General features: G+C 35.0%; 1 protein-coding gene and 1 pseudogene across 1 annotated transcript; both read right to left on the minus strand.

Annotated features, from left to right (window-relative positions):
• Window positions 1–7,548: 7,548 nt before the first annotated feature.
• On the minus strand, window positions 7,549–8,539 carry LOC111149869 (annotated as a pseudogene).
• A 14,314-nt stretch (window positions 8,540–22,853) lies between these two features.
• LOC111149870 (olfactory receptor 8J2) lies at window positions 22,854–23,801 on the minus strand. Its single transcript, XM_022507173.1, has one exon. It carries the CDS (start codon window positions 23,799–23,801, stop codon window positions 22,854–22,856), a length of 948 nt encoding a protein of 315 aa, XP_022362881.1.
• Window positions 23,802–24,326: the final 525 nt, after the last annotated feature.

Here is a 24,326-nt window from a genome sequence, read left to right on the forward strand (position 1 = left end):
CCAGGTCATTCAGGAAACCTACCTTGGGAATAAATAAAAAAATAACCATGAACCTGCATGACATATGACTGAGATGACCATTGTAATAAGTGATTAAAGGCTGAAATCTTGCATTTATGGTCTAAGCTTTAATTGACTGTTCCAATAGCTGGCAGCTCAAGTCTCTCTCTTCTGGCTCAGTTAAGCTCTTTATAGCTTTCTTTCTTTTTTTTTTTTTAAGATTTTATTTTTATTTATTTATTTGAGAGAAAGAGAGAATGAGAGAGAGGCAGAGAGCATGAGAGGGGAAAGGTCAGAGGGACAAGCAGGCTCCCCACTGAGCAGGGAGCCCACTGTGAACTCCAGGATCATGACCTGAGTCAAAGGCAGTCGTTTTACCAGCTGAGCCACCCAGATGGCCCTCTTTATAGCTTTCTCAGGGATGACAGCAAAAGCACAAAAAACAAAAGTAAAAACTCCTAAATTGGACTTTATCAAAATAGAAAAATAAAATGAATTTTATGGATGAAAGAAAATTATTAAAGAATGAAAAGTTGGAAATAATGGAAATAAATTATAAATGTATTGGATATAATGGACAAAATTATATAGATAATGGAAAAATTATAAATCTTATATCTGGTAAGGGTCTTATACATAAAATATCCAAAGGCTACTTATAACTCAACATCTCAAAGAAAAATTACCCAAATTAAAAAATAGGCATAACACTTGAACAGACATATCTCACCGAAAATATACAAATGGCCGTAAGCTCAGGAAAAACTATTCAAGTTGTTTGTCATTAGAAAAATGCAAATCAAAACCACAGGGAGCTACCACTTCACCTGCTTTAGAGTGACTTAGAAAAGAAAAGACAAGGCAATGGCAAGACCTCTGTATCCTGTAGGTATCTTGCAGCTAGGCCCTCTTTAGCATATGAAAGTTCTTTTGAAACCTCCCTTTTCCTTACTTCCCCCAATTTTGGAGTGCATAATCACCACTCCTCAAGACCCAGGTGCAGTGGCCCTTTTCTGCCTTTGGGTCCTTTCCCAATGCTTTAATAAACCACCATTTCACATAACACAACAAAAACAGAAAGAAAGAAAGAAAGAAAGAAAGAAAGAAAGAAAGAAAGAAAGAAAGAAAGAAAGAAAGAAAGGAAGAAAGAACAAACGAACTGGCAATAGTGTGGAGATTAGAATATTCATGTATTATTGGCATTAAGTAAAATGGCACAGCCTCTAGGGAAGCACATTGATGGTTACTCAATAAGTTAAACATACAATTATCATTATGATTCAGTAATTCCATTCTTTGATATGTACCCAGAGGTATTGACAATCCCAAGTGTCCAACAAAACTTTGCTCGTAAACGTTCATAAGAGCATTCATAATAGTTATAATAGTTCATAACATTCAAAACTTAGAGACAACCCAAATGTCCAACAACTGATGAATGGATAACATGTGTGTTGTATACATACAATGGAATATTAGTATACCATACAAGGAAAGAAGTATTGGTACATGGTACAACATGTATGTGTCTTTAAAACTTTATGCTAAGCAAAATAAGCCAAGTATAAAAGGGCACATAGTATACATTTTATATAATTCCATTACATGGAATATCGAGAAGAGATAAATCCACAGAGATGGAAAGCAGATTAGTTGTGGCTTATTAGAAACACTAAATTAATTCTCAGGAGACAATACAAGTAAGGACGTCTTTCTGGTAGATATAAAAAATATCATGAATCTCATGGAATATATGAAAACATTAAAACCTGTGCTCTGGGGGCACCTGGGTAGCTCAGATGGTTAAGCATATATCTTTGGCTCAGGTCACCATCTCAGGGTCCTGAGATGGAGCCCCACATCAGGCTCTCTGCCCAGCAGGGAATCTGCCTCTCCCTCTGCCTCTGCTGCTCCCCTTGCTCCTACTCTCTCTAGCTCTCCCTCTCAAATGAATAAATAAAATATTTTGGAAAAACAAAAAGAAACCAAAAAACAAAAACCTGTGCTCTGTTCAAATCCAAGCTAATAAATACCTGTCCCCCTATATATGAAAAGATATGAGATGTTTTTCTCATCATCTTTAGAGTTCTATGTAAAGCACTGAACTCTTTATTTTACATGGTTCAATTTATATTTACATTACTTTATTTGATTACTAAAGGTAAACTTGTTCTTACCTTTTAAATCTGTTTTTTTTCCCCCTCTCAAGACTATACAAACATGTAAAAAATACAATGAGATTAACACTGGACCTTCATAAAAATCTACCCTCAGTATAGAAGTGAGAGAATTAAACCATTCCCCAGTCCTGCCCCTCCAATTGCCAAATATAGTTCTCTAAACTGAATTGACACTAAGTATATTCTGCAATGAAAGATCAACAAAATATGCATTTAAATTCACATACTTAAACATTGTAGTAACTTTCAAGGGGGGATAAGGAGAGTTTTGGAAAAAGCTATTAAGTAAGTGGAAAAGAAATCTTAATTTTAGGCAAAATACATGTTACTGCTTCATAATTTTGCAAGAATTATTTGCCTAAATTCTATTTGTACATCTTTTAATCTTAGCTCAATCTCCATTAGATGTGCATTAAGTCATTCAAGGGACAATCTCATGGCATTTCAGAAACTCTTCCATGGCTTGTAGGTAAGGAAGCAGGGCAGTCCCCTTACTGATCAGACTTTGTGGTGTGGTAGAGACATAGCAAGGCTGTAATCATTTGTTTTTGCCTCACCTCCTGTTAAAAGTGGTAATTTGTAAAAGACATTGGTACGTTTGGGAAACACATGGCATATTGGAAACAAATTGCAAGTATTATAAACATACTGAGATAATCTTTTTATTTGAGAAGTAGCTGGAAAACACTATGGAAATGTGTTATTATTTGAGCTTAAGAATTATGAAAAACATCCAAATAACTACGTATAATAATATCATCTTTGACATTTTTTTAAGGATCCAAATGAAAGAAAATAATCATGACAATCTTCAGGTTTTTGTTGTGAATTTTCTTAACAAAAATCCCTTTTCAGAGATTGTGTTTTTTTTTTTTTTTAACTATTCAAAGAGTACAGGGGTGCCTGGGTGGCTCAGTTGTTAAGCATCTGCCCTTGGCTCAGATAATGATCCCAATGTCCTAAGGGGCTCTAGGAGCCCTGCATCAGGCTCCCTGCTCAGTGGAAAGCCTGCTTCTCCCTCTCCCACTCCCCTTGCTTGTGTTCTCTCTCTCACCATCTCTCTCTCTGTCAAATAAATAAAATCTTAAAAAAAAAAAGAGTACAAACTTCCTGCATCATAGCAAATGTCTATCTAGCTTTCACCAAAAATTATAAGAAAGATGTTTACAACCTTGTATTCGCCCAGAAACTTCAGTTATCATGGCAGATAATTAAAGAGATGGCTAAATCACCAAGGGGTATCAGACCCTAATGGGGATCTGAAGAGTCACTGGTCTGAGTTAGTCACAGGACAGGTGTAGTTCAGTTCACTCCCCTTTGAAGGGTTGAAGGGGAATCTTTTTGCACTCCCATACATTCCTAACACACCCAGGGAGGATATATGGATGTCTTTCCTGCACATTAATTACACGAAAGGTTTCAAAAGCATCAAAGGAAGTCATGGTGTATCTGCTAATTATATAGGACATCTTTATATTCCCCTACAAATAAAGTTCTGGTAGAAAACTTTCCATGGTGTCTTCTGGTTAAGTGTTTCTACTATAACCCAGATCTGGAATTGAAACTTTGTATCTGTAGGAAAGGTATTTTCATTTTTCTCTAACCCCAAATTATCTCCTTTTAATACAGTGGCTTTTTGAACTTTATGTCTGGGGACAGAATGAAGATGTTTGAATGATGCTTACTGCATCCTTAAAAAATTTACAAGTAGTAACGACATATAGGAAAGCTGTTTTCCCTTATTTTTAGTGCTTAAACTTATTATTGAAGCATAATACACATATTAAAAATGCATACATCACACGTTTTTACAAATCCAACACAACTACGTAATCAGAATCCAGATTAAAAAGCTATGACAATAACAAAAATAAAACATTGTCAAGACCCCAGAAGAATCCTTCATTCTCCTATCACACACACAAACACACAGGAATAACCATTATTCTTCCTTCTTACAGCATAAGTTATTTTTACTTATTTTTGTTAATTTATAAAAAAAATACTATATGTGTTATTGCTTTGTTTGGGCTTCTTTCAGTTATTATGTTGTTATAGGTAGTTCTAGATTGCTCATTCTCACGGCTGTGCACAATGCCCTTTTATGAATATACCACAAATTAGTTACTCATTGTGCTATCATCAATGTTAGAATTGGTTCAAATTTGTAGGCTTATGACTAGTGATATAAACATTCCATTCCATCTGATGTTTTGATCAACAACATCAAACATTCTTTTTCACATCTTTGGATTATAAAACAAAAAACAACAACAACAAAAAAACAAAACCCTGGATTTTTGTCATGTATTTATGAAAAAGAATCATTTACAATTTATAGAAAATATTCCTCTGATATACAGAAACATTTTCTGCAAATGGCATTTAAAAACAGCTACTACCACATCCTTCACATCCATGCCAGTATTTAATCTAGATCGGCTTAATCTTGAAAGCATTTTTTTGGGTATATCCTTCACGCTGAACTTGTTGAGTCATAAGATTCACACACTCAGCACTAGTAAATATTGTCCAGTGAGTTTCCAGAGCAGTTTTTTTTTTTTAAGATTTTATTTATTTATTTGACAGATCACAAGTAGGCAGAGAAGCAGGCAGAGAGAGGAAGAGAAGAACTCTTCCTGCTGAGCAAAGAGCCCGATACACAGGACCCTGGGATCATGACCTGAGCTGAAGGCAGAGGCTTTAACCCACTGAGCCACCCAGGTTCCCTGATGAATAAAATTTCTTAAAACAGTTCAGTGGATCATTTTAAATCTTAGATAGCTATTGTTTTGTGCATTCTGTTTAAAATGTTGTTTATATTTCTATATCATAAAGACGTCCCACTATGTTTTCCTTTTAAGGTTGTTTGCATTTCACATTTAGATCTTTAATTCAAGTAGAATTGAGTCTGTATAGGACCTGAGTATGTGCCAAGATTTTTTTTTCCCTAAAACAAATAGAAAAAATTACCCTAATAACATTTATTGAAAAGATCATTCTTTCTCTTCTAGAAAATAATGATGCATCTATCATATGTTAAGTGACAATATATGTGTGGATCTGTTTCTGTGGTCATCATTCTAGTCCATTAATCAATTAGTCCGATTTCTGTAAAATGTTTTCTTTGTTTTTTTATTGAAGTGCAGTTGAAGTGCAGACACACAACATTACATTAGTTTCAGAGGCACAGCACAGTGAGTGAATCAGCATGTTTATAAATTCTTTTATGCCCACCACAAGTGTAACTGCCATCTGTCACCATACAATCCCATCAACTATATTTTTTATGCTATACCTTTTATCCTGTTACTCACTTATTCCATAATGGGAAGTCCCCTCACGCATTTATTCCTTCCCTGTATTTTTCTCCCCTCCAGCAGCCATCAGTTTGTTCTTGGTATTTACGGGTCTGTTTCTGGTTTTTTGTTTGTTTTGTTTTTAGATTCCATATATAAGTGAATTCATATGGCATTTGTATTTCTCTGTCTGACTTGTTTCACTTTCCACAATACCCTCTAGGTCCATCCATGTTGTCACAAATGGCAAGAGCTCATTCTTTTTTATGGCTAACTAATATTATATATAATATTTTTATATATATATATAATATTATATATATATAAAATCTATTCATCTATCTATCAAGCTATCAAGGGCTACTTGGGCTGCTTCTGTAACTTCACTACTGCAGATAATGTTGCAATGAACATAAGGGTGCATATATCTTTTTGAATTCATATTTTCATGTTCTTTGTGTAAATAACCAGTAGTGAAATTACTGGATCATACGGTATTTTATTTTTAATTTTTAGAGGAACATCCATTCTTCTTCCTTAGGGCCTTTATCAATTAGGACTATGTTTTCTTAATTACTACAGCTTTTTAATAGGTCATGAAATCTGGAGTTGTAACTCCTGCAACTTTATACTCTTTCTGTAAGACTGTCTTTAACTTTTTATCATTTTGCCTTGCATAATAACTTTTAGAATCAGCTTCCATCACTCTAAAAGGAAGAAGAAAAGACAAACAAAGAACGAACAAGGGAAGAATTGTTTTAAAAATATTTTTAAAAATAATTTTTAAAAAATTATCTAACTTTATTAAAGGAGCTGATATCTGTTATTGGAAACCTCTGTGTTCTTTATTCTTCAAAGATATTCTAGACCCTTTGCATTTCCACATAATCCTTAAAGTCAACAAGTATTAAAAATACTATTGGATTTTTGATTGTTGCTGCACTAAAAGCGTAGAATAATTTTGGGAGGATGAACCCGATCACACAACATTTATTTCATCCAAGCAATGGTATGGTATATGCTACACTTATGTCTTCCTTAATAATTCAGCAATGATTTTGTAGTTTCTAGGAAACAATCATGCAAATCCTTCACTACAACTTTCCCTTGGTATTTCAGTTTTTATTTCTAGTAAAAGCAATAGTTTAAAATAATATTTTTCCTTGGGGCATCTGGATGGCTTAGATGGTTAAGTATCTGCACATTCGGCTCAGGTCATGATCCCAGGGTCCTGGGATCGAGTCCTGCATTGGGCTCCCTGCTCAGCCGGGAGTCTGTTTTCTCCTCTGCTTCTGCTTCTCTCCCCTGCTCATGCTCTTGCTCTTTATTTATTGAACAAATAAAATCTTAAAAAAATTAAAATAATAAAATTATATTTTTCCTGGGTTTTTTTGCTAGTGTATAGCAAAAACAAACAAACAGAAGACAAACAAAACAAAACCAAAAGAAACCCACTGATCTCTTATATGCTGGCCTTATATGCACCACTCTTGAAAAATTCACTTTTTATTTCTAATGTTTCAGAATGAACAGTATTTTGGAATTTTTACCATATACAATTATGCCACCTGAAAATAATCACACTTATTTCTGCTTTCTGAAGCATATATAGGCTCACATATCATCATTTAACAAATTCTGAGATGTTATCCACCACAAGGGGCTGTTAAATTGCCATTCAAACAGGTAGCATTGATTATTCATTTATATGTATATTCCTTCTCCAAAAACAATAAGTGCCATCTATCTATGCCCTATGTCAGTATGGTAGGCACTGGTATTTATTTAATATTTAATAAAGATACAAAAAAGCCTTTTAAAAAATATTATCTAAGCAGAGGTGTATTTTAAACACAACAAATCAAAACTTGTCTTCCTTGGCAATGTGAGAACAGTGGTCCAGACTTCAGCCTCTTATGCTGAAACTAACGTTGGTATCAGAAGAATGATCACTAGTGAAACTTCTATAAGCTGAAAACAAGAAAAATATTTCTAGGTGTCCATGACTTTTACACATTGCTCCTTTATAAGACATATGTCAAATAATAAAAAGCAGTGTATAACCTAATTTATTGAAGTAGTCTGTGCAGATTTTTCCAAATCCTATGCAGGGCACTTTTTACCTCTTTGTTCCTCGAGCTGTAGATCATGGGATTCAGCATAGGTATTATCAAAGTGTAAAATACAGAGGCGATTTTATCGGTATCAAAAGAATGACTGGATTTGGGTTGCACGTACATGAAGAATAGTGTTGCATATAATACAACTACCACTGTCAGGTGAGAACCACAGGTAGAGAAGGCCTTGTGCCTGCCCTCTGCAGAGTTCATCCTAAGGATGGCCATAAGGATTAGGATGTAAGACACTAGCACTATCAGAAGGGATGAAACCAAATTAAACGCTGAAAAGATCAGTATTATCAACTCAATATCACGTGAGCTCGAGCACAGCAAAGTTAACAAGGGAAGATTGTCACAGTAAAAATGTCTAATGACATTATGGCCACAGAAGGATGACATAAAAATCTTTATGGTAATTATCAGAGAAAGAAAAGCACTGTAGACATAACGGACTGCTACCAGAATCCAGCACACCCTTTGCGACATAACAATTGTGTAGAGCAGAGGGTTAAAGATGGCCACATAGCGGTCATAGGCCATTGCGGACAGAATGAAAAGCTCACTGATGATGAACAAGATGAAGAAATACAGCTGTGTAGCACACCAATTGTAGGGGATTGTATTTTGGTTAGTTACAAAATTTAGTAACATTTTGGGTCCCACAGCAGTTGAATAACCAAGATCAATGAAAGCCAGGTGTCTAAGAAAGAAATACATGGGTGTTTGGAGCCTGGAATCCACGTTGGTGAGGATGATCATGCCCAGGTTGCCCATCACTGAGACTGTGTAGATGATGAGGAAGAGCCCAAAGAAGGGAGCCTGCAGCTCTGGACGGTCTGTGATTCCCATTAGGATGAATTCTGTTAGCACTGTTCGATTTTGTTTGTTCATCCAGGCTGTTAAGGAAAATTGCTGTGGGAACAACCATCACAAGAGTCATTGGGTTTCAGGAGACAACATCTGTTGATATTTTAGGAGGCAAAGCCATTGTGGGTAAGAAAAATCCAATTTTTTAGACAGGTTAATTTAAAATAAGACTCACCTCCATCATTGAACCTGGAAACAAATGATGAATGTGTTACAACCTAAGGTGTATGGTAGCCATTTTATTTTTTGTACCACATGCTGGCTATCATCATCAAGTCAATGCAGTCTTTTTATGGTCTGTCAACAATGTATTATTAGTAATGTTTGGTCTTAAGTGGAAATACTGATATCTTTTTAGAAATGGTTTTTACTTAAGTTACCTATAATTGGTTAAGCCATTTCATACTTAAGAAAGAATTGTAATAAAAGTGATAGCCCACTGTTTCTTGTCCTTTCAACTTTTGTCCCAACCTCCAATGAAAACTCATTTAGTAGTCTTTGATTTACTTTTCTCATTATAACCCTACATATCTAAGAGCATTCTCATTCTACCATTCATTTCATTTTTAAAACTGTATTTTTATTCCACTATGCTTTTATGAGTTTTAAACAGTGTTTATGATATTTTTATAATGCTAGACAATAATTTAGGTCTTTTTTTTTTAAAGATTTTATTTATTTTTTTGACAGACAGAGATCACAAGTAGTCAGAGACAGGCAAAGAGAGAGAGGGGGAAGCAGGCTCCCCGCCGAGCAAAAAGCCCGATGTGGGGCTCAATCCCAGGACCCTGGGATCATGACCTGAGCCGAAGGCAGAGGCTTTAATCCGCTGAGCCACCCAGGCGCCCAATAATTTAGGTCTTTTGCGGAAGTCCCTAACACATGCATTCTTATGCACATAAATAAACTTTTATTTTCTGTAGAGTCGTGCATGTGAAAATTCAGCACTCAGATGTTGATCATTTTCAGTTTATGATTATTGCTATGTTACATACCAAGTGAGGCCTGCATCTATATAAGTTATTCCACATGAGAAAAAACAATTAGTTGTCATTCCCACATTTGCTTTGACCTTACTGCTAATATCTTTGATATAGACTTAATGTGATTATACTATTCTAGCATATTTAAGGCAAATAAATTAAAATGTATATCTTAAGGTATCTCCTATAATTGTTGCATAAACTGCTATAAATATATTTACACAACAAAGAGAAATATCACTCTGAATTAGGGAGTGCTATCTCAAATGCATTAGAGGCTGCAAATAACACTGCATGAAGTACATGAATGAAAGACAAAGTACTAAGGAATGAGGGGAAAGAAATAAGGCAAGATTCATTAAAAATACTTAATTATTTTTTAAGTTATATGGACAAGGATGAATGATTATTTGATCCAGATAAAGCTGGGAATGGCATTAAGAGAAATAGAGTACATTAACTATATTTTAATTGACTACTATTCTTACACCTTGATTTTGTTTTTTGTCAAGTATACATGAAATGTTTTAACATATTTTATTGAAGGATTACACTTCATCTACCTCTACTTTTCCATCTCCTTTCTCCCTCAGATTGTTTCTAAAGGCAGGTGCTTCCAAACTTTTCATGGGAAAAAATTATCTAATTTTATTATAAACTCTCTGGAGTATAAAAAATGAGGACTACATTGTGACTCATTCTACAAGGCCTAAAATTCTGATTTAAAAATAAATATTTATATTTAAAAACCCATTATATATATATAGGCCTATAATTTCACTTTAGATATATAACCCTGAACAATGGTAATATATCTTTGATATCAATTTTAAAAATGTGTAAGAATTATAAAGAACTTGTTTAAGTTGCATTAATCCCATTTTTGGCTAGACATTTAGTTTTGGAAGATTTGTAATCAGGATTCTCCACAGTATCAGAATGAATTAGAAAAGAATAAACATTTGAATAAATATTAGTGCTATTTAGAATGGATAATAGTGACAAAAATTAAGAATAAAAGGGAAATTCCATAGTGATAGGACACCTTCTAAAAACTGACTGCACCTACTTTAAAAAAGAAAATAAAACTTTTTCGGGGAAACATTATAGAGGTCCTAAATAAATTGATAGAAATACTATGTTCCTGGATTGCACAGTTTAGTGTGACCAAATGTCACTTCTGCTGAATTTAGTCTATTTGTTCAATGCCTTTACAATCAAAACTCACTAAGGAAAATGGTAGAATTTGACAATGATTTCAAATGCATTTAGAAAATGCATATTGTAAAGAAGAAAGATACTTTTGAAAAGACCTGTACAACTAGATAATAAAACTTATAAACCTGGAGTTCTTGAGAGAATATGGCATACTTACATCAATGGAAAAGAATAAGGACCTCAGGAAAGGACCCATGAATGCATAGAACTGCAGTGTAAGACAGAAGTGGCATGTTAGGATATCCTTAGTATTAAAAATTGGTCTATTTAGTGAAACTGAGAAAGTGATTATCCCTATCCCTAATGATAAAATTGGATGTTTCATTCATCTATACAAAAATCAACCCTAGACTGGTTAAGTATTTAATGTCATAAGAAAGTGTTAAACTCTCATAAACTCAAAAACTGGAATCTCTGGATGCCATAAATAAACAGAAATTTCCAAAACATAGAATAGAAATCCAACATTAATTTGGCAGATAAAATTACATAAATTTGCTTTATCCAAAAATCTATTCAAATTAACAAAATATTTATAGCAAAGCAGTAACAAATATTCATTAACAGCAGCCAAACAAATGACAAATTCAAATAACTCAAGCTACAAAAATTATACCCAAAGAAATTACTATTCCACAGCAATTTGGACAGTTTGGTAAACCTCTTCATTCTAACATCCATTTTATTGTGATTTTGCAAATCCCTGGCATTCTTTCCAAACTCAATTGAATAAATAATTATGTGGCCCTGATCCCCATCAGTCATTCCTAAGCACTTCCTGGAAAGAAACAAACAAATAAAATAAGCATCAAACCTGACTCTTCTCAAATGGAAGCAGAAACTCCAGAGTTGTAGCAGCACCTAGGGAATGGGCATGGAAACCAAGGATGTCTCTTGTGCAAATGCAAACACCCAATCTCAACTAAATATTTTATAACATTTTGTAAATAACCTCAACTGAATAAATAGGTTGGTCAAATTGAGAACATTGCACTCTTATCAAAAAGAGAGAGAAAGACAGAGAAGGAAGGAAGAGGAGGATTCTAAGTTGAGTTTGCAAAAATGTTTACTCTCCCTTCACCATATATATTGTCTAGACTCTCTATATAAATGTAGAAATAGTAACAAATAGAAATGAGGTCACTTACCACCTTCAAAGAACATACTCATAGTGGTAAACATATATCATTACTCCAGAAAACCTAGTTATTAAAAGAGAAGATTATTATGCATAATGTAATGTACTGAGTCTGGCATTGATGACTATACTCATAACTGTCATTTAAATGGAAAGTAGTTATCAAAAATCATCACTGCAACTAATCTAGTGATCATTATAATCAGTAGCATCTACTAACCTTAAGTGAGGACTGCCTTTGTGTTCCTTTGTGTGATTACCAGTTTGATGCTGTCAGAAAAATTTATGAACATCTCCTCCCTTTGAGACACTCCCCCTGGGAACTTGAAAGCAATTCTTTGTTATTCACAAATCATCTGAGAGAAGGAAATGATGTCACTGGTCTTTGCTAATTATTCAGAGTAACTTTGATTCCCCTGTTGAGGAAATGTCTTTTTACATAAACAATTCACCTGCTTCCCTTAGTTGTTATTTTTATTGTATTCATTCAAATATCTGGATTTAAGTAGATTATTTCTTATATGCCTTAATCACCTATAAATCACATAAACTTTCACAATTTCCACAAAGTCTTCTTCCATGTTTTATATCTGAGGATAAAAACAAAACTTTTAAATATGTCCTATAGTATGTTAGAGGATTCAGAAGGGATAAAAATTATGAATATATGTGTAGCTCCTATTTTTATTTCTTTTTCTAAACTAAGGGACTAAACTGAGTTAATGATACCCTAATTCCACATCCCATGTGCATGCTCAGTACTAATTTCCCATGTCTACTTCTGTTACTTTTCCTTAAATAGGTATAAATCTCTTTTCAAAAGTTAATATATGTCCTTAATATGGAATACAATTTATAAAGTAAATATAATATACATTTTAAAGTACACAACATTTTGTATAGCTCATTTTGATATCTAAATGTTCTCACTCAACTATATTTTTTTGAATTTTATTCATTTTACTACATGTATACCAATATTTTGCTAACTTTTATTTTAATAAAATTGCTGGAATCTGATTCTACCTCCATTGACTTTATGAATGAAAGACAAAGTAATAGGGACCAAGGGGAAATAGATATGGTATGATTTATTTGAAGTACTTAAATTTTGTCTGTTTAAAGGTACATGAACAGAGCAGGAGTCCAAGATGGCAGAAAAGTAGGAAACCTTAATTTTGTCTGGTCCCAGGAATTCAGCTAGATAGCTATCAAACCTTCTGAACACCTGAGAACCCAACCAGAGACTGAAGAAGAGAATAGCTGTAACTCTATGAATAGAAAAGCAACCACTTTCTGCAAAATGACAAGACAGAAAAATTCACCTCAAAAAAAAAAAAAAAAAAAACAGGAGGCAGTACTGACTGCCAGGGACCTAATCAATAAGGACATTAGTAAGATATTGGAACTAGAGTTCAGAATAATGATTACAGAGATACTAGTTGGGCTTGAAAAAAGCAGAGAAGACAGTGGAGAATCCCTTTCTGGAGAAATAAAAGAACTCAAATCAAAGCAAGTTGAAACCAAAAAGACTATTAATGAGATGCAATAAAAAATGGAAGCTCTATCTGCTAGGATAAGTGAGACAGAAGAGAGAATTAGTAATATAGAAGACCAAAAGATGGTAAATAAAGAAGCTGAGAAAAAAGAGAGGTAAACAACTAATAGATCATGAGGGGAGAATCTGAGAGATAAGTGACACCATAAAGTGAAAAAATGTTAGAATAATTGGGATCCTAGAATAAGGTGAAAGAGAGAGAGGGGCAGAAGGTATACTGGAGCAAATGATACTGGAGAACTTCCCTATTCTGGGGAAGGAAACAGGCATCAAAATCCAGGAGGCACAGAGAACCCTCTTCAAAACCAATAAAAATAGGTCAACACCCTGACACATAATAGTGAAACTTTCAATTCTCAAAGACAAAGAGAAAATCCTGAAAGCAGCTTTGGACAAGAGGTCAATAATCTACAAGGTTAGAAATATTAGATTGGCAGCAGACCTATCTACAGAGACCTGGCAGGGCAGAAAGGACTGGCATGATATATTCAGTGCACTAAACTAGAATAATATGCGACCAAAAATAGTTTATCCAGCTAAGATGTCATTCAAAATAGAAGGAGTGATAAAAAAGTTTGAGTGCAAACAAACTGAAAGAATTTGTGATCACTAAACCAGCCCTACAAGAAATATTGAAAGAGGTCCTCTAAGCAAACAGAAAGCCCAAAAGTAACTTAGAAAGGAACAGAGACAATATACAGTAACAGTCACAGACAACACAATAGTACTAAATGTATATCTTTCAATAGTTACCCAGAATGTGAATGGGCTAAATGCCCTAATCAAAAGACACAGCATATCAGATTAGATTAAAAAACAAACAAACAAACAAACAAACAAAAACAAGAGCCATCAGTATTCTGTCTTTGAGAGACTCATTTTAGATCCAAAGTCACCTCCAGATTTAAAGTGAGGGAGTAGAAAACCACTTATCATGCTAATGGACATCAAAAGATAGCTGGGGTGACAATCCTTCTGTCAGAGAGATTAGATTTTAAACCAAAGACTGTAATAAGAAATGTGGAAGGATACTACATAATAATTTAAGAATCTATCCAAAAAGAAGATCTAACAATTGCAAATATTTATCCCCCTAATGCAGAAGCAACCAATTATATAAGCCAATTAATAACAAACTGTAAAGAACACATCAATAATAATGCAATAATAGTAGGGGACTCTAACATCCCCCTCACTGAATTGGAGAGATCATCTAAGCAGAAGATCAAAAAGGAAATAAGGGTTTTAAATGGCACACTGGGCCAAATGGACTTCACAGATATATTCAGAACATTTTATTCAAAGCAATAGAATATGCATTCTTCTCGAGCGCACATGGAACTTTCTCCAGAAAAGATCACATCCTGGGCACAAGCCAGGTCTCAACTGGTACCAAAAAATTGGGATTATTCCCTACATATTTTCGGGCCACAATGCTTTGACAGTGGAACTCAATCTCAGAGAAGAGTTGAAAAGAACTCAAATACATGGAGGCTAAGGAGCATCCTATTAAAGAATGAAGAGGGCAAGCAGGAAATTAAAGAAGAATTTAAAAATTCATGGAAACAAATGAAAATGAAAACACAACTGTTCAAAATCTTTGGGGTGCAAAGGCAGTCCTAAGGGGGAAGTATATAGTAATACAAGACTTTCTCAAGAAACAAGAAAGGTCTCAAATACACAACGTAACCCTACACCTAAAGGAGCTAGAGAAAGAACAGCTAATAAAACCTAAACCCAGCAGGAGAAGAAAAATAAGAAAGATCAGAGCAGAAATCAATGAAATAAAAACCAAAAGAACAGTAAAACAAATCAACAAAACTAGGAGCTGGTTCTTTGAAAGAATTGATAGAATTGATAAACCCCTGACCAGACTTATTAAAAAGAAAGGAAAAAGGACCCGATTAGATAAAATCATGAATGAAAGAGGAGAGATCACAACCAACACTGAAGAAAAATACAAACACTTATAAGAACATATTATGAGCAACTATACGCCAACAAATTAGGTAATCTGGAAGAAATGGATGCAATCCTAGAGACATATAAACTACTAAAACTGAACCAGGAAGAAATAGAAAACCTGAACAGAACCATAACCAGCAAGAAATTGAAGCAGTAATCAAAAATCTCCCAACAAACAGGAACCTAGAGCCAAACGGTTTCTCAGGGGAATTCTACCACAACATTTAAAGAATTAATACCTTTTCTTCTGAATCTTTTCAAAAAGTTGAAATGGAAGGAAAACTTCCAAACACATTTTATAAGGTCAACATTATCCCCAAACCAGAAAAAGACCCCACCAAAAAGGAGAATTACAGACCAATATCTCTGTTGAATATGGATGCAAAAATTCTCACCAAAATACTGGACAATAGGATCCAACAGTAGAATAAAAGGATTTTTCAATTTAACCACATAGGATTTATTTCTGGGCTGCAAGTTTGACTCAATTTCTGAAAATCAATCAATATCATGCACTCCATAAAAAAAGAAAGGGCAAGAACCATGTGATCCCCTTAATAGATGCAGAAAAGGCATTTGAGAAAGTAAAGCATCCTTTCTTGATTAAAACTCTTCACAGTGTAGGGATAGAGGGTACATACCTCAATATCATGAATCCATCTATGAAGAACTCACAGCAAATATCATTCTCAATGGGGAAAAACTGAGAGTTTTTTCCCTAAGTCAGGAATATGTCAGGGATGTCCACTATCACCACTGCTGTTCAACATAGTACTAGAGGTCTTACCCTCAGCAATCAGACAATAAAAAGAAATAAAGGAATCTGAATCAGCAAAGAAGTCAAACTCCTACTTTTTGAAGATGACATGAGGAAAACCCAAAAGACTCTACCCCAAAATTGCTAGGACTTATACAGGAATTCAATAAAGTGGCAAGGTATAAAATCAATGCACAAAAATCAGTTGTATTTCTATACAGCAACAATGAGACAGGAAAGAGAAATTAAGGAGTCAATCCCATTTACAACTGCACCCAAAACCACAAGATACCAAGGAATAAACCTAACCAAAGAGGCAAAGGATCTGTACTCAGAAAACCATAGAATGTTCATGAAAGAAATTGAGGAAGACACAAAGAAATAGAAAAATCTTGGATTGGAAGAACAAATATTGTTAAAATGTTTATGCTTCCTAGAGCAATCTATACATTCAACGCAATCCCTATTGAAATACCATCAACTTTTTTCACAGAACAGAAACAAATCATCCTAAAATTTATATGGAACCAGAAAGGACCCCAAATAGCCAAAGGAATGTTGAAAAAGAAAACCAAAGCTGGCGGCATGACAATGCCTGACTTCAAGCTATATTACAAAACTGTAATCATCAAGACAGTATGGTACTGACACAAAGACAGACACATAGATCAATGGAACAGAATAGAGAACCCAAACATGGACCCTCAAATCTATGGTCAACTAATCTTCGACAACGCAGGAAAGAATATCCAATGGAAAAAAGACAATCTCTTCAGCAAATGGTCTTGGGAAAATTGGACAACCACATGCAGAAGAATGGTACTGGACCATTTCCTTACACCACACACAAAAATAGACTCAAAATGGATGAAAGACCTAAATGTGAAACAGGAATCCATCAAAATCCTTGAGGAGAACACAGGCAGCTACTTCTTCAACCTTGGCCACAGCAACTTCTTGCTATACACGTCTCCAAAGGCAAGGGAAACAACAGCAAAGAGGAACTATTGGGACTTCATCAAGATACAAAGCTTTTGTACAGCAAAGGAAGCAGTCAACAAAACCAAAAGACACTGACAGAATGGGAGAAGATATTTGCAAATGACATATCAGATAAAGGGCTGGTATCAAAGATCTATAAAGAACTTATCAAATTCAACACCCAAAGAACAAATAATTCAATCAAGAAATGGGCAGAAGACATGAACAGACATTTCTCCCAACCATTTCTCAAAGAAGACATCCAAATAGCCAAAAGACACATGAAAAAGTGTTCAATATCACTCAGCATGAAGGAAATACAAATCAAAACCACAGTGAGATACCACCTCACACCAGTCAAAATGGCTAAAATTAACAAGTCGGGAAATGACAAATGATGGCAAAGATGAGAAAGGGGAACCCTCCTACACTGTTGGTGGGAATGCAAGCTGGTGTAGCCATTCTGGAAAACTGTATGGAGCTTCCTCAAAAAGTTGAAAATAGAGCTACCCTATGATCCAGCAATTGCACTACTTGGTATTTATCTCAAAGATACAAATGTAGTGCTCTGAAGGGCCACCTGCACCCCAGTGCCCACAATAGCCAAACTATGGAAAGAACTTAGATGTCCATCAACAGATGAATGGTTAAAGAAGATGTGATACACACACACACACACACACACACACACACACACACACACACAAACACAGGAATATTACACAGCCATCAAAAATGAAATCTTGCCTTTTGCAATGACATAGATGGAACTAGAGAGTATTATGTTAAGCAAAATAAGTTAATTAGAGAAAGACAACTATCATAGAATCTCACTGACATGAGGTATCTACGAAACAAGGCAGAGGATCATGGGGGAAGAGAGAAAAAAATGAAAAAAGATGAAACCAGAGATGGAGACAATCATAAGAGGCTCTTAATCTTAGGAAATAAATTGATAAACTGATGAATCACAGACCTGTACCCTTCAACAAATAATTAATTATATGTTAATTAATTGAATTTAAATTTAAAAAATATATTTAAAAGTATACTGTGCTCTATAAAAAATGTACACGGACAGGACAAATGATTGTTTGATCCAGATAAAGCCAACTGGACATGGCATTGATGGAAATGGAGTACATTTACTATATTTTACTTTGATTACTATTCTTATACTTTTGTTTCATCTTCCATCAAGTAAACATGAAACGTTTTGTGTTAACCCATTTTATTTAAGCATTGCACTTCATCTACCTCAACTTTTCCAATGCCTTTTTCCTCCTCTTCCTTATTCTCAACTCTGCTTCAGTTTCCTTTCCCTACACAAGTGTCTCTCCTAAAAAAGTTGATATGTCTTTTTTTTTAAATCAGTTTCTTTTTTTTTTTTTAAGATTTTATTTATTTTTATTTGAAAGACAGAGTTCACAAACACGCAGAGAAGCAGGCAGAGAGAGAGGAAGGGAAGCAGGCTCCCTGCTGAGCAGAGAGCCCAATGTGGGACTCGATTCCAGGACCCTGGGACCACGACCTGAGCTGAAGGCAGAGGCTTTAACCCATTGAGCCACCCAGGCGCCCCAGTTGATATAAGTTCTTAAAATGAAATGTAGTTTTATGAAGTAAAGAGAATATGTTTTACAGTGCACACACATGCTCTTATATAACTTATTTTTGATACTTCAAGGTTCTCACTCAACTATGTTTTTGAAATTTATTCATTTTTACTTCTACATGCATCACCACAATTAACTACTTTGTGTGTGTCCCCCCGACCCATGAATGAACATGCCTGCAATGTATCTCCTGCATCCTTGACTTGGGAAAAATAAGTACATTTAATTTATTTAAATAAATTGGTTCTACTTAAAGATTTCTTTCATTAATATATATTCCACCACCGGTATCCAAGCATTTTCATGTTCTGGACATCCAGCTTATGAATATGTACCACTGGAACACAAGGTAAATGTTACAACAAATAATTAAATCCAATTTAATTTTATAGAGCTAAAATTGTCTTACTTGATGTAATACATTATTTTTTTAAAGGAATTCAAATATTGATCTGGATTGGAAATAGAAAAATGCACTAGATATAATCCATGTCAATTGAGAAGTTCAGAGATCATAATGGAGACATATATACATTAATTTTAAGGTAATGAAACTATTTGAATGTTTATCACAGTGAAAATGCTGATAAAGTAGTTGTTAAGGTTACAAAACACTAACACACCTTGTAGCAGAGTGGGGGAGGGTGACATCCAAATCCTGCTTTTCCTCCTGGAGGTCTGTCTAGCCGATTTCTCATACTCCTGGCAGGTGTGGAGAAATGCCTGAGCTGTAGCCTGAGTGCCTCCCACACTGTCTTTCTGTTTCAGAGTTTATGTAGCTCCAGTGGTCAAAACATGAAATGTACAGAATGATAAAAAATTGTGAGAGAGGAAGGAAAGAGAAAAATGATTACAACAGAGATCTAGAAACTGCTAGTTTGCCCTCAATTTTAATTATTCTGTGAACAATAAGCAGTTTTAGGCATCCATATCTTAACATGAAAGGACCTTACTTACATATTTCATTAAGGTTTTAAATAATATAATATAATCTCAGCCTGTGTCTTAATCACTTTTTATTATTGTGTAAACATTAATAACCTTTATCATTTGGTAAGTTACTAGATCTTTGAAATATGCATTCCAAAGTATTTTTAAGAAATCATTGGTAACCTCTTCCAACAATTACAACTCACACTGCTTCTGTGGTTAGATGCTTTTTTAAAATTTAAGTACAATGAGCACACACTTCTTTATTAGCTTCAGGTGTATTACCTATTGATTCTATAATTCTGTACATTATTCAGAGCTCACCATGCTAACTGCAGTCATGAGCTGTCACCACAAAATGCTCTTATAATATTGACTATATTCTCTGTAGAGTACTTTCCATACCTGTGACTTATTTTATAACTGGAAGTTTATATCTCTTAATCTCCTTTATTATTTTGCTCATTTCCTCACCTGTTTTCTTTCTGGAAACCACTAGTTTCTTCTCTATATTTAAGAATTTGTTTTTTTGTTTGGGACGCTTGGGTGGCTCAGTTGGTTAAGCAGCTGCCTTCAGCTCAGGTCATGATCCTGGCGTCCTGGGATCGAGTCCCACATCGGGCTCCTTGCTCTGCAGGGAGCCTGCTTCTCCCTCTGCCTCTGCCTGCCATTCTGTCTGCCTGTGCTCGCTCTCTCTCCCTCTCTGTCTCTGACAAATAAATAAGTAAAATCTTAAAAAAAAAATTAAAAAAAATAGAATTTGTTTTTTTGTTCAATTTGTGTTGTTTTTATAGTCTACAAGTGAAATCACATAGTATTTTCCTTTATTGAATTTATTGCACTTAGCATAATCTTTCAAGGTCTTTCTACGTTGTCACAAAATAAAGATCTCACTTTTTTGTGGTTGAGTAATATTCCATTGTATATGTTTTTTAAGAAGTAGATATTTTTGTATTTATTTATTTATTTATTTATTTATTTATTTAAGATTTTATTTATTTATTTGTCAGAGAGTGAGAGAGAGAGCACAGGCAGACAGAGGCAGAGGGAGAAGCAGGATCCCTGCCAAGCAAGGAGCCCAATGTGGGATTCGATCCCAGGATGCTGGGATCATGACCTGAGCTGAAGGCAGCCGCTTAACCAACTGAGTGTCCCTATATATGGAATCAGGTCAAAGCTACTGCTTCAGTGGCAGCTGGAGAAGATGGGGTCCTGTGGTCCTGTTTGAAGTGTGCCCTAACTTTCACAGGTATTGTCAGACCTTGCTTTATGTCTGTGTCTTGCATCTTCTCTGTCCTTCACCACCAGGGGAATTTTGTTGTCACTATATGGACACAAAAGCCATGGAACCTCCAGAGCTGTTAGTTAGGGATAAGCTAGAAGTACAGGTGCCTTAACATCTGACAGGGTAAGTTTGATCAGTTGGAGATCAAAGTTGCCATATAAATTATCTTCCCTGTCTTACTCCATGGACAACTGGTACTGTGCTGATGTGCCTGCCTGATTGGTGGATTGGGTTGATTTATTTCTGATAAATGTGTTCTAGTGATATGCAAGCACTTGTGTATGTGTGCATACACTTTGTTACCTTTAAACCAAATGATTTAAGCTTATCCTTCAATCAAAGAGGACTTTGTGTATAGTTTGTTTAGGATAAATTTTGTAGCTAATATATGCAGAAAGGGTATATAGTATGCAAGTTTTTGAAAGAATATCCCATTGATCATGAATGAGGTGCAAGATTTTAGATTGCCTAGCTATAGAATATATGTCAATATAAATGTAGATGTTTTAGGCAGAATAATGTGCCCTCACTTACCCACCATAGATGCCCATGTCCAAATCCCCAGAACATTTCTATGCCTTTCATAGAAAAAAGAGACCAGAAGTATCCATCATATAGTGTGACTTTATTTTTAGCTTTGCTGTTTTTTTAGGACTAAAATTAGAAATTGATTCATGGATCTGAGTGTCCTGGTTCCTATATTTGCCTTCTTTCAGAATCCCTGAAAATTTCACGTTTAGTTTATTTCCAGATATTGTCTGACTTGCATGCCTTGACTAGTCTCCCTTACTCTATTGTAAATTAGGAGCATTTTACATGTACAGAAGGAGCTATGGCACATAATGACTGTTAACTTTTTTGTTGTTTTTTTTTTGTTTTTTGATCCCAGTGTCCTTGAGAGTTGGTGTCACTTTGAAGACAATGGTTTACTTTTGTTCTAGTAACACTTTACTCCAAAACACACTAAATAAAAATGCTAAAAGTAATGAAATTTGCTGTTATGAATCCATAACACAGAAAATGACCTCTATACCATAATGTTTGCTATGATAATATGACATGGAGAATATTAATTTTATATCATATCAGGATAAATATCAACATTTTGCTTTGTTACATATAGCACATGGGAGCATTTAAAAAGTAGAATCCCCATTTGTATGCTTTTTCTGTTTTGCTAAATGTTCTATTTCGATGTATGTATATGCTTTTTTTTTTTTTTAAGATTCCATTTATTCATTTAAAGAGAGACAGAGACAGAGACAGAGAACAAGCAAGGGGAGAGGCAGAGTCAGAGGGAGAGGGAGAAGCAGACTTCCAGCTGAGCTGAGATCCAGACATAGGGCTTATCCCAGGACCAAGAGATCATGATCTGAGCTGAAGGTAGAAGTCCAACCATCAGAGCCAACCAGGTGCCCCTAAGCATTATTTTATTTAGTTTTTATTCTGACCCGAAGACTTCTTTTTCTGTTATTCAAATTTATATTAAGTACAAGATAAAAATGGATTCAAAAAATTTAAGAAATTGAAACACAAAATACACCAAAAAGGAAAAATAAAATTTTTAATAGTTGAAAAGAACAGATCTATGGAAGTAGGATGACCTGACTCAACCATATTCCAAGAAGTGTTCTCACATTCCTTCCTCGGGTCTCAGACTTTCTCATCCTTGGCTAGAAATTACAAAAACTCAGTAGCAAGTTGTGTTGCACTTTAAAATGTATTTATTTTGAAACTATTGTTTACTACTTAAATAAGTGTACATTCCTTGGTCAACTAATACATCTTTGTGTTGGGGAAAGTTGGATATTTGAGGTTGGAATAGAAAGGGTTAAGATCTTCCCATTGAAATCCATGTAATTTTTAACTATTGCCTCTGTATTTAACAGAGATTAGTTTTTCAGGAGCAGATTAACTTTTCAGAGATTGTCTTAAATGAAGACCATTGAAGCTTTAAATTTACTTTAATTTGAAAGTCTGACAAGGGTTCTTTAGGAATCTCTTCAATGCATCCTTCACATCCTTGTTCCTTAGGCTGTAAATGAGGGGATTCAGCATTGGTATCACCAAGGTGTAGAAGACAGAGGCCATTTTATCAGTATCTAAGGAGTGGTTGGTCCTTGGTTGCAAATACATGAAGAGAAGTGTCCCATAGAACACAGTGACAGCCATCATGTGAGAGGCACAGGTGGAAAAGGCTTTTCGTCGACCCTCTGAAGAACGGATCCTCAAAATGGCAAGCACAATGTTGAAGTACGATGTTAGAACAATAATCATAGAGAAAAACAAATTGGTCCCTGAAAAGGTAAACACTGCTGTTTCTGGAAGATAGGTATCAGAACAGGACAATGCCAACAAAGGGATGTTATCACAGTAAAAATGGTTGATTACATTGGAAGAGCAGTATGACATGGAGAACACACAGGAGGAGACAGTCAGTGCTGTGGTCAGACTGTAGAGGTAAGTGAGGGACACCAGCAATATGCAGATCTGTGGAGAGACCACCACCATGTAGAGCAGGGGGTTGCAAATAGCCACGTAACGATCATATGCCATTGCAGCCAGCATGAAAATCTCACCAACAATGAAAACCAGGAACCCACCTAGTTGGGCTGCACATCCATAGTAGGATATGGTTTTCTTTGTAACCAAGAAGTTTACCAGCATTTTGGGGGAAATGACAGTAGAATCACCAAGATTGATGATAGCCAAGTGCCTGAGGAAGAAGTACATGGGCGTTTGGAGCTGAGAGTCAACACTGGTGAGGGTGATGATGCCCAGGTTCCCTGCCATGGTCAGCCCATAGATCAGCAGGAAAACAAAGAAGAGTGGAATCTGGAGGTCTGGGCGATCTGAGACTCCCATGAGAATGAACTCGGTCACACTAGTAAGATTTTCTGAGGCCATTTATTTTGTTGTTCTCATCTTTTTGTGGGGGAAAATGAGAGGAGATTAGTAGATGATGAGGCTGATTTTTCTGGTAGATGCTAGATTTTAGGCTGTCTCGTTTAAATCAGATTATTTTTGTTCACAATTAAAAATGTCAGACCTTATTGTATTTCTCCACATCTTTTAACAAAATTGAGAAATACAAACATTCTAAAGTCCTGTTTCATTTTTGAAAATTTTTTATTTTTTTTAACTTTTTTTTCTCATTTTTTTCTCATGTTAGTCACCATATAGCACATCATTAGTTTGATGTAGTGTTCCATGATTCATTGTTTGTGTATAACACCCATTGCTCCATGGAGCCCGTGCCCTCTTCACTACCCATCACCAAGTTCACCCATCCTCCCAACCCCTATCTTCTCAGTTTCAGGTTAATAGAACAGTTGTAACAAGCTATTAATTTTTCAATATTCATTGAATATATATTAATCTATTATAGTATATGCATTAATATTTATATGTATATTAAACATTAATTATAAT

Source organism: Enhydra lutris, unplaced genomic scaffold (genome assembly GCF_002288905.1).
Source record: "Enhydra lutris kenyoni isolate GAN:26980312 unplaced genomic scaffold, ASM228890v2 scaffoldscaffold22, whole genome shotgun sequence".
NCBI lineage: Eukaryota > Metazoa > Chordata > Mammalia > Carnivora > Mustelidae > Enhydra > Enhydra lutris.

Bases quoted from the DNA above. Each gene is read 5' to 3' on its own strand.
- LOC111149870 (XM_022507173.1), bottom strand. From the start codon at position 23,801: ATGGCCTCAGAAAATCTTACTAGTGTGACCGAGTTCATTCTCATGGGA.